The sequence below is a fragment of the Numenius arquata genome, chromosome 8, assembly GCF_964106895.1.
Source record: "Numenius arquata chromosome 8, bNumArq3.hap1.1, whole genome shotgun sequence".
NCBI lineage: Eukaryota > Metazoa > Chordata > Aves > Charadriiformes > Scolopacidae > Numenius > Numenius arquata.
Genome location: NC_133583.1, coordinates 16064818 through 16077341, shown reverse-complemented (window position 1 = coordinate 16077341; position 12524 = coordinate 16064818). Strand labels below are relative to the sequence as shown.

General features: G+C 37.0%; 1 protein-coding gene across 2 annotated transcripts in view; it reads right to left on the bottom strand.

Annotated features, from left to right (window-relative positions):
* Nucleotides 1-12319: 12319 nt before the first annotated feature.
* The window catches only part of DCP1A (decapping mRNA 1A), a 33999-nt gene continuing 33794 nt past the window's right edge, over nt 12320-12524 (bottom strand). Inside the window, exon 10 of one of the 2 annotated variants that reach the window (XM_074152269.1) lies at nt 12320-12436. In XM_074152269.1, the coding sequence (XP_074008370.1) occupies nt 12356-12436 (81 nt within the window). In that variant the 3' untranslated portion in view covers nt 12320-12355. The remainder of the gene's footprint in view (nt 12437-12524) is intronic. The other variant, XM_074152270.1, reaches the window with a different exon arrangement.

The window sequence follows — 12524 nt, the reverse complement described above, 5'->3', positions numbered from 1 at the left end:
AATGCACTTCAAGGGTCATTGTGCAGGTCTGCTACTGTGTCAAGGTACAGAAAGACACGTCATATACCCTGTAACATGCTATGTCTAAAGGGCTATTTGGAAATTAAATAATACTGGGTAGTTGAAATTCGGTAGTTTTATAGGAAATCGTATCAAGGCAATCCTAGCTGAGGAAACACAGAAAAGGACTGCCAGACATGGTGGAGGCAATCAACAGCCATTCTTAGTAGCACTTTCCCCAAAAAATCTTCCTGTTGAAATCCACTTTGGTTCAACAACACGAGGACTTCTTTTGTCCTTCTGGAGCTATGATGCCCAAAGGAATATGGTCAGCAGGGGGACTATGAAAGGTCTCAAGAGTTACAGTAGAATCTACAAGAGAATTACCGATTTAGGGCTGCTCCTTTTCAGATTTTCAACTGTAAAACCTGCCTTAACTATTGGAGAAGTAACAGTAAATTCAAACCTTAAGTTCCCCATAAAAGATCCTTAACTGAACCTTATGCTTCCTATATACCAGCAAATACCTTGCTAGGGATCTGGCTGTTCCATAGCCTCAAATAGGCCTAAAATCAGTCTGATCTTGTAGAGTGAGGGTCACCAGCCTCTCCGAGCAAGTTACACAACTTTACTTCTTCTCCTTTGTCCTTACTTGCATCCTTTCCACTATCTCTCAGTCTTTCTCAAGGCACCACCACACTTGATTCATATGGTCAGAAGGTAAGTCTAAAGTAGCTTGAACCAGAAGTAGAGTCCTGGATCGGATCTTCTGATCATCCTCATACTGTGCTTTGGCTTGCCCTGCAGAGCAGTCTCAGAGCTCATTAACCAGATTCCTTTCAAATAAAGATGAAACAGAAGATTCAGTCTGAGAAAGCAGCTAATACGCCCCAGCCATTAATAAGCATTCCGTCCAACAGGACGGACAAGAGCTAGTCTGGAGCAGAATTCAAAAAACACATATAGTGTGGATGCTCAGTCTCCAGCACAGTCTCATGTGCTCTGTAGACCTGCTATACTGGAATCTCCTACCTGCTCATATAGACAAAGCCACAGAACCAAGTTACTAGCACAGCAGCATTTATTAGCTTGAGCTCTGCTCCGTGCTTACTAATGAAGAGCAGTTGTTAAAATACTGGCTGTGCTAGGGAGTGAATAGCATTTTTTCAATCATACTTGCAGTTTAAAGGCTGCTCTTTAGACAGGTGTTGACAGCTGGCTCAACCATCATTTCAGTGACAGGGATATCTGCATGTCAGTTAAGCGAGGTTAGGCAGGGTAACTTGGTCTACCTTAATCTGAGGTTTAGAAGAGGTGAATGAAACAAATTCGAACAAGGTCAGGCGTAAGGGAAATAATGGCTATCATACCAAACTCCACAGTATTTAGTGTTGACTGAAGATAATTAAGAAGACATGGCTGTACACTCTTCCAATTTCAGCTGCAGACAGTAAGTTTCCAAAAACTTCCAAAACATGTTTCCATCAGGAAAGAAAAAGCTTATTTTAGAGATATGGGTACTTCATCCTTCTGGATGGCTAGTAATATCTATAAACACAGTAGAAAAATATCATAATGGAAGCAGGCATCATGAGAACAGTCAAAAAATTTCTACACTATGTTTTTGCTTCTAATAGATTAATTTACTCCATGTTTTATGTATACACAGTATGATTAAGATGTAAGCATTGCCAGCCTGTTACTGTTTCTCTCTGCATACATCATTGGTAGTGACAAAATGAGATAACACTCAACTAAAATAAAGTTTGCTCACTCCTTGCTCCTTAGTCAACATCCTTTGTTTTCCCTCGCAACTCTTAAATATACACTGACTAGATCATAGCCTCGGTTTTTTGCTTTATGGGTCCAGGCTGATTTCGTTCTTTGGCTGAAGAGTAAGTTCTGTGATCAAGTCTGATTACAGTGAAGATATGCTCTTGATGCTTCATTGTAAGGATGAGTCCCTAACAAACTGTCTCCCTGTAGTACACTGCTCAGTGTACTGCAGCAACAGCAATCTTATCAACTGCCTTCTCAGGCTGGACATATGGTGCTTTCTTTTTTCCCTCCTGTAAGAAAATGAGGGGGAAGATCTAGTTAAGACCAGTATTACTACAGCTCATAGCTTGTTTCCTCCATTGGTATCTGGACGGTAGAAAGACTTTAAGATAGACATAGTTTAGATAATGTCATTGGGAGATTACTGCCTGCAACTCACCTTCCTTTCCCTGAATCCTTATGCTGCATCACTGAGTGCTTAGTTACGGTGTTGAGTTGTTAAAACAGCAGCTCAAGCATACACAGGGTGAAATTCCAACTTGTGTCAGTGCCTCCACTTTGATCTACTGAAGAGACACGTTATTTCTGCAACTTGGACCAAGTGTGATGGACTGTAAAGCAATAGCTAAAAGTCATGGTATACATTGTGTACAACAGTCAACATTTCTTCCACATTCTTGGTGTTTGCCTCTGAAACCACATACAATGTGATTAAAACAGGATGCAAATGAATGGACAAACAGTCTTGCTTCAGTATATACAATCATATCTCATTAGCTTCAGTATTAACCACTAGACTAGACTAGACAGCTTCTTAAATACATACACAGGACAATTGGATTTTTCCATCCCCTCCTCCACACATTGCACAGTCAGGGCATTATGCGCAGTAGAACCATGGAAGCTGAGCTATGGCTGTCATTTGCTGAGATACTGCAAAAATGCCTTGCTGACATAAGTAGATGCAACACTGTTTACCAGAGCAGGAGCTGCATGCACTCAGCGCTGCTGAAATCCAGCCTTTGAGCTACTACGGGGCTGTATGCCCAATTTTAAATAAATTTTAAAGAATGTTCTCCAAAAAAATTCCAAAATAAAAGTCTAGTAAGAACACTGAGAGGTGAGATAGCTCATCACCTACAGAATGCAAACAACAGTGAGAAAAGAAAATGAGTGGGAGGAGACCAATGGGCCATGCAATTGCAGTTTAAGCACCATACAGACTCCTAACTGTGCTGCAATCTGCCGACCACTGCTGGCATGGATTGGAACCTTGCTAGTCCTGCACGTCTCCATATAGAGTACAGCGGTTCATTTCATTTGCAGGGTACCTTAAAAAAAAAAAAAAAGACAAGTTACACACTGAAACTCCAATCATTGTAGCCTGGTGCATGGGAATGTAGTGCATTCTCAGATCAAATCTGGTGCTGCAGCTTTTCCAGAGAATCAGTCCATACTGTCATATCTTACTCAAAACAAATTCTGTTCTTTTGTCAGTGATAGCAAGTGGTTTTAGTTAAGCACAAGTGCACACAAGTAAACACTGTGGGAAAAGAATATTCAGCAGGCTGTGAAATACTGATCAGCTCTGCAGTTCCAATTGGAGCATGAAAAACACTTTAAACATCCTTTAGTTTCCATAGAACAGCAGTTGTCTCTGCTACGCAGGCTACAAACAGCTATAACCAGCAACCTGGAAAATGAAAGGTTCTCATGCAGCACCTGATCCAGAAATACCCAGACAGGGAAATGAATTCACCTTTGAAGTGCATAAGAGCAAGATACAAGAAAGAGACACACATACAATGCAGAATATATTCATAGTTCAACTCAACTATAACCTTCTCCTCAAATCCAGCTGACAAAGTAATCTTGCCAAAGGAAAAATGTTTATGGAAAGCTTCATAACAGACCAGACCATTTTTGAGCTACAGGCAGCCAAATGTTGGATAAAAGCACTTCTAAAATCACAGTAATTCTTATATTGCCTCTAAACAAAATGTCATTTAGCAAAAAAAGACTGGAAAACAAACCAAAATTTGCACAATTTCCAAAATATTATGGCAATTTTATGACGCATGAGAAATTGTTCAGATTAAACCAAGTAAGTTGAGACAAGTTTTATGCAGAGAGACTTATTTGTCCCTACTAGCATGTAGTCTATCAGAGTGAAAACAAATCATTGTATGTCTCACACAGTTAAAGGAATTCACTGTGGCTGGTTTTGCCAATTGCTCTGCTTTTTGAGGGTATTTAGGGAAGTATTTCTGCTATCAATGCAACATAATTACAATATTTAAATTTACATTTGCAATGCGAAATACAGCAATATTTCAGGGTATTTGGATTAGTTGTATTTAACCAATTGCTAATATTAATATTTCTACAAATTAATTTGTAAATTTACAAACTGAATTTTCACATGTTGCAATTTTATCTGTTAACATAAATATGAAAGAGTTATGTAGTAGGAGTTTGAGGTATCTGCCTGCATCTATGTTTGAAAGACCTACTGAGTACATAAATGTTCCACAGTCACTTAATCACATTTGCTTTCTCTGTTTGATTCTTAATAATCCAGCTTCCATAACACTCTTCAAACAAGCTGGGAAGTTATTAGTCACTTTAGACTCTGTTTAAATTAATATCCGCATTCAAATAACTGAATTTGGTAAAATTAGAAGAATAAAGTTATCATGAATAACATGCTAAGAGAAGTCTCAAACAGCAATGCTTTCATAGATTGTGTACGTTTAGAAAGAAGGTAGGAGACACAGCTATAATGACCAAATAAAACAGGATTTATTTGTGCTGTAATGCATATGGAAAGAAAGAAAGACATTTTCTTCAGCTTGTCCTCTGCAACACGACAGGCTTTGACTGTTCTTGCCCTTTGAAAGAAGAGCTGCATTAGAAGCCCTTCAAGAAGGGAACCGTTCAAGAATGGACGAGATGGATTTATGCCAAAGGATTCTCTAATTATACAAGCCATTATGCATCACCAGCACATCCCTCCACATGTGCAAAAATACAGTGACTTCAGTTATACATTGAACAGATTGTTCAGCTTGTCTCCAGTAATAACATTATTCAGCTGCTAATGAAATTAAAGTTAAAAAAAAAAAAAAACACAAGCAAAAAACATCCTCCCCCCCAGTTTCTATGTAACACAGCTTCAAGAATTGCAAGAAATAATGATCTGTTCTGCATGGGAACAGGCATAGGTGTAGCAGTAAGATCAGGCTGTCTTTTTTATCTAAAATGAAGCTACAGATGGAGCTACACCATGAGCCCAGGCTCAGTCACTATGTAGTGTGCAATCTACATTACTTTCACTTACATCTTTCATTTTAGCAGTTTCCTTCAGACAGCTATCCTCATATCTGCATAATATTGATTTATGTTTATTTTCTAGCCTTTATTAAAAATGCTGCAGGTGTTTCTAGCCAAGCCTGTGGGCTTTCTGTAAGGGCTTCTGTTGAGGCAGGATTTTCCTATTCAATCTTTGTAATGCAGAGAGCTCTCCTTACAATGGGTGCCCTATGTCCTCCATCCAGAATGACACCAGGAGCAGGGCTTGCTCTAAAACACAACAGATTCTGTACGCATCCAAATCCTGTAGGCTTTAATTTCACCCTTGTATCTCAATTCTCCTGGTAAATTTAAGGTAGTAGAAGCTTCCTTTACAGCAATTTTGTTACACGGGAGAACTGTGTCCCCAGAGAACAGAAGCTAATTTATTTGATGCTTAAAAAGTAAGCTAGAGAAGGCACTTAGCATTATCGATAAGTCTCAAATCTACACAAGAAAGTCAGCTGGATAACCTGCTAAGCCTTTCCCATCCCTCTTATGAACCACAAGAAATAAAGCAGGATATGCAAACCATATCCTCTCTAAATTAAGACCACATAGAGTTTCGCATACGTGAGACAGGCTGAGAGATCTTTGCTCTGTAGATGCCCTTAGAGCTTCTTGACATATTTATGAGGAGAAAAAAAAACCCACAACTTGTGCATTTACATCACATACCTGCATGTTTTCAAGTAAGGCCTAAGGGCAAGTGCCTTCATTTCAGCCAGCATATAAAGAAAGCTTATTCCTTTGTGGTTTTATTTCCCAAGGTTGATTTTGTAAAATGGAGCTTCTTGAATTTTAAAGAATAGATTACAGTAGAAATATTTTTAAAGGTTTATTTAAAATGAAAGAAAAAGGGCAACTAGGTATGAGCAGCCTTGTTCTATGTAGCAGATTTTAAGCTGTGAGGCCATGAAGCAAAGATAAAAATTAGATACCGCCATGAATCAGTGACATTCCATTATGCTGCTTCATAACTGGCAGTTAAAAAACCCCATAACAGACCTGGCAAATTATGTATTGATACCTCGGGAATTAGAGTAGGGAAATCACGCCTGACCAGCCTGGTTTTGAACACACCCTGAAATATTCTGGATTCTTACAGACAAACCACATTTGAGCTTTGGAAATACCTGAAGACATACAGCAGAGCGGAAACAAAACCGTAACTCACATTTTTCCGTGCTTCAGGAAATACCTTCACGGGCCATACTCATCTCTGTACAAAACTGCCTTTCACACTCTCTTGCTATTCCTTCCCTTGTTCACTTCCCAGGAATGTTCTATTGACCGGTCCTTTCCCTTTCATTTTACTGCAAGCGCTCTTTCAAAAATGCAACTGACAAAAATCTTGTCTCTTCACTGCCCTCTTTTTCCCAATGCTTTTTGAATCTAATTAGGAGTCTCATATGAAGAATAATTCTAAGAGGAAACTAAAGATTGTTGTGTAACTGACGAAGACGAGCTTTACATATTTCAGTTACAGGTCTGTCACTGAAGTTTAACTCTCCTAAATTAGTACATCAGATCAAAGGTAAATCCCTCAATCATAAAATCTGGAAGACAGAAAAAAGCTGATTCACACTTGAAGTTGTGTGAAGATAGAAGGAAAGAATTCCACTATTGGGCGCTGAAAATAACTTCCAAAATTATTTAACATACATTATGATTTCTAGTATTTTGAATTTCGGATTAGGTCACCGAACTCAGAGAAATTTACCTTAGCTATACTGAAGACTGTATTTAGTGATTTGACTGCATCCTGTTCATAAACCAAGAAGAGTTGTACGAATGACAAGTTTCTTATCCTCTACGCTAGTGTTAACCCCCCAATATCTTGTATATCTAGAATGAAGTACAGCTGAATCCTTACCAAATACACGAGTCCACTGACTTCTATTAATTTGGCCCATGAACACGAGCTAAAACTTTGTTTAAAAAGGCAGTCGTGTTATTTCATTCTGCAAGCCTGCAAATAAAATCTGAATTTTAGTGGATGAGCTTTAGGAAGCCTTGTTCAACCTAGTGCTGTAACACCATCGCATTAGGGATTGACTTTATGCTCTCACAAAACATGACTGTAGAGCACACACTAGCAAGAGAGAAAAGGCCAAAAATATTTTGGTCTGCATAAATTTTTTGTACAGTGTCTAGTTTAGCTGCAGCTACACACAGTGAGAAGTATTCTCTTATTTCCAAACCAAAGTGGAGCAATTCATAGGAAAAACAGTAACCAGGAATACCAGGATTCAAAGAAGACAAAAAGGTTAATGGCACCAACAATGAGAAAAATACTTCCTCATATACTGACCAAATAGGCAACACATCTAACAGAATTTAAAGTTAGATTCTAGGCCTTAGCTATTTCCACTTTTTCTCAACTTACAGTAAATCCATGACTTCTGTAATTGTCTTGTACAGTAGTCTTCTATTAGAAGAATCTTCTGCATGTAGTACAGGAGCCAGTTCAATATTAAGTACTAGAGCAGCAAACACCATTCTTCAATGGCCTCTCCTGACACTTGGTGTGCCTCACCATCTCTAACCCTTATGGGTAGTTAGATGGGAATAAGCATCTTGCAAAGATTCAGGGACTTTGGCGTAAGGTTTTGTTTAACTTCCAGATCTATTCCAACAGAACTTCTGCTATGGTTTTCCGCCTCATCAGCTTCCCTATTTTACTTTGTGAAATCGGGATCGATCAGTTGCATGATACCAACCAGGTATGGTAAGAAGACAACTGCAGTTTCCAAAGTCTCTGATCAGAGACCAACGCTCGACTGAGCATTACATGCCAAGTCTAGACAGATGAGAGGAGATATCATAAAAACAAAAGTGATAAGGAAAGGCACTAAAATCAGTTACAGTTGTACTTAACAGACAGTGAACTTGCAGCTGCATTTCTTAACATGAAAGGAAATTGGTCTGTTTATCAAATTCAAAACACAAACCTACTTACAGCAATAGAGAGGACAGCCAGAAGCTGTTCCAAGTGACAGATGCTATTCTCAACTGTCTTCCAGCAGGCATGCTGCATTTTCTTTCGGGAATGAATGAATGCAATTTGGTTTTGCCCCCAGTATGAAGTAAGGAGTTTGAGTTTCTTCTCTGGAAAACATTAACCCTAAATAAAATATGAATTTACCTTTTAGCAGGCTACTAGCTCTAGAAATAAAAGGAAACATCAGAAGACTTTTGGAGGTGCTGAAACATTTGTTTTGAAGTTTTATTACAAAAATATATTTGCAAACATACAAAATCTTGGATGAAAAAAATGCTCATTCTTAAACATTTATGCAATAACTTAATAACTGCAAACATACATAGGTGCTATAAAATCCATACCATACCAAAAACGTTAATGATGCAGTATCTACGTTTATTGACTTACAATTATTCTCATTCCTGGTTTCCAGAAATCCTTCCTGAAGCCCCTCTTCCCCATGGTCTTCATATTGAAAGAACATGCAAATGGGTACAACTGGTGCATCCACAAAAGTCATAAAACTCAGAAATTACTAAAAGCATATAATGTACATTAAAAAAACCTAACTAACCATATGCCCATACACTGAATAGATAAAAATAAATACACCACCAAATTAGAGATACTGCTATTTTTCCAACTCAAAGTGAAAGGAAGATATTGCATCTTAACATTTTTGTAACATTGCCAGACAAAACTGAGGTGATACATATTGCACACATTCCTCCTCTTAAGATATGTACAAAGCAACCCAAATACCTGGCAATAAGGTGGCTGATTTGTTTAGAATACTTTTAAAAACAAGCAGTCCCAAATTAAAGTTTTCTGTCAAAAATATCTCAGAAATTATATCAGTGACTACACATGGCATAATGGGTTTCAGAAATATACCAAAATGAAGCAATGAGAAACACAAGCAAAAATAAGATACATCCAGCAGTGTTTAAATATTATATTGAGTATTTATACACAGAATTAATCATTTTATATGAAATCAAGATGAATCACTTTTTTTTTTTAATCTTCATTCAGTCATTCTGCAAGTCTTGTATAATTTGGCAAGATATACTGCTTCTAAGTTAATAGCTGTTAGGCACCTTTCATATAAACTTTGCATTATTAAATAACAGCAGATAAAGTTTAACTACAAAACCGAGAATTTTGATTTTCCTGAACAATTCAGCAGCTGTAGGTTTTAAAACTGTCTTTGATTAGGTTTGAGTTTGGTTGGTTGGTTGTTTTTTTGTTTGTTTTTTTTGCTTTTTAAAGTGACTTAACGCTAGCCACAAAAGACATACTTAGATAACAATTAATTCCAGGAGTATAGTCTCAACTAATAATCTTTTAATTCCCAGAACTAACAGGTAAAATCCCATTAAGCCAGTAGTTTCACAAAAAAAAAAAAAATTATTTGAAAATGGTCACAGTTTCCTGTGATGGCCCATGGTAACTTGCTACACACTAGTTATTCCTACACGTGGCTAACACAAAACAAGCTCTTTGACCAGCTGGTAATTTTATATTTAGACAAAAAGTTAAAATAATCAGAAAAAAAAAGTTGCTAAATAACACAGTCCACATTTAAAAAAAAAACACAATTCAAATTTTACACTGTAGTTGAGCTTGTGTTTTACAATGCAAGTTTCCATTAAAGAAGTTTATCTATTAAATCCATTACCCTGGCACTTGTCACAGATAACAGACCGTAACTCTGCGGTGTACGGGATGACACCGAGGTTGGTTCCAGTCTGTTGGCTACATGTAGAGAGGTCAGAACAAACACGTGCAGGTGATCGAGGTGAACAGGTTTGCTTGTTGTAAAAATGCCTGCCTACTAACTATGATTTCAACTCTGTTTCTCTTCCAATTCATTTTGAAAGTTGGGGATGGTGGGGAAGTAAACCAATAACATCTTGCTACTAGTACACTATAAAAACAAAGTAAAGATCTGCCAACTGGTTGGGGGAGTTCCTGGTCAGCTGGAAACAAGTTAAGGATATTCAAAGTAGAGTCAAACTCTCTTAACAGCATTGCTACTAAACAGTGTTACTTTTGTCAACTGTATATGACTGAAGAACTCAAAATACAACTCCTTCCTATCATATCTATAGATCTTTGGGCATGACTGTATTTAGCAAACAGTACAAATATGCACTAGCAGCTTCCAATATTTTTATTCTTAGAAACTTTTATCAGATCTTCCTTTGAAGAAACCAGAAGCTGTCCATAGAAAGTGAGAAGGTACAGACTCTGTCTTTGCTAAATCCAGATAAAGAGCAATGCTCTGTTTGGTTTAGGCTATCAACTTTTTGTTCAGAGGAACTGCTCGCTGGTTTGTCCCTTTTAGTGAAAGATTTTCTAAAAAAAAAAAAAAAACCAACAAAACTAATTTGTTTAGACCTTAGGTCTAATTTGAGTCTCATTGTTTATGTGCATACACAGTATAATAACTCTAGAATTTATGTAGGAAGCTCCTATCTTCCTTAACAAGGCTGTGTTTATATTGCTGAATTCAAATGCTACCATTAAAGCAAATATATTTCTTGGTGAATGTGCATGACACTAGCATCTTTCCCTGAATCTTGCACATTTTTCTAACAAAACACCGTATGTTTTAACTGGAAAAATGGAAGTCAAAGGCTGAGAAGAGCTTTTCAGAAGGCAGGTAGTGCTAAACAAAGTATATTTTTCACTAAGAAGCTATGAAAGAAACTAAAATAATCAAATACATAAAAAGGTAAATATTTGTTGTATCTAAAACATACTGATTTGTGAGCAAGTCACAATTAAAGCTCAATTACTAGTTTCCAATGAAATGACCATGCACCTTGACTACATCAACGTTAACTAATCCTTAGGATATATACACATATATGTTGTAAGGAGCCAAACATTTTTTTTTTCTTCATATTTCAATAGTGCTTGAGGGAAAAGAAAGCAGCAGCACATCATAACTCACTACAGATTATCTTTTTACTCAGTAAACCAAAACTTTTCTACTGGAAAAGCATCCTTTAAAACTACTATTGCTGGAAAAAGTTGGGACCTGAAGTCTTATTAGTTACCTTTGCATGCCTTTAAGAAATAAATCCAAGCCATGGGTAAACCAATACAGCAGTATAAGAGACTATAATTAGAATTTTTCTGACTTCGAATGGGAAAGTATCCAGTTAAATTCTTACATTAGTGAACAGTGAATTTCTGAATCACATATAAGAAGCAACAGCATTTTAATTAGATAAACTCCAGACTATGAAGTGTGCACTAACAATGTGGGGAGAGGGCGACAGAAGAAAAGCATACATTTGTTCCCCATCTGCATAGTTTCCAACACAACTGAGAAATGAAAGCCAACTATGACATGGTCCATCCTTAAGCTAAAAGGGAAGCAAAGTATTTAAATTATTTCAAACCCTGCCGAACAGGAAGAGGGTCTTCCAGTGGTGGTCTCCTAACTATAAGTTTAAAACAAGAGAAATTCAACACGCAACAGAACTACTCTGTTGCTTAACAAAAAAAAAAAAAAAAAAAAAGATACAATCACTGAGAATTTTGGTATTTCAAATTTTATCTTTTTAGAGAAAATGGCCTTACTCACTTGGATACCTGTTTAATGTCAGTGACACAGAAGCAAGTAGGATTAATGGAATATTTAAAAGATGAATTTATGTGCGTTAGCCAGAGACTGTCAATGTATTGACTAAATCACATTTTTAAACCTTTTGTTAAAGATTTAGCTACAAAGGCCTGGCTTCCAGATCCATTCCATGCCCACACCCGCCAACTGAAATCACAAGGCATTTTGCTCCTTTTCCTCAGTCCTTCAAAAAGTGGAACTGGGTTCCCGCCGCTGAATTTTGTTCTGGTGTGGTGTAGTGTACTGTACTATGCATCTGCTGGTTTAAATAGTATTGAGTCTGTAATCCTTGAACAGTGAATACAGTTAGGAATGAAAGCCAGAGCAAACATTTGCACATTCACTTCATGCTAATGAGAGCTCAAATGCAACTTAAGTCCCCTCCCCAACAAAAACAAAGGTTTGCTGGTGATGATCACAGTGAAAACCTAGATCACTTCTGAGAACAATACTTTCATAAGTATTTAAGGAATAGTCTTTCCTAACAGGTTCAAATTCAAGACGTTGAAAACTAAATATTCTTTTACAAAAATATTAGTTTTATAGACGAGGCATAATTGTTTCTAAAATGAATATATTTTAAGTGGATTTAGCTTTGATTATAGCTTAACGTTGTCTGTATTCTTGGTTAGGACTTGCAAGTAGACTTCATGAATAGTGCTGAGAAAACGTGAATCATTCTGCAGGAAAAAACAACCACATAGAAACATTAGTAAAAAGATGCAAAAAAAGTTTAATTTAATGCCATTTAAGTTCTGCATAAGGATC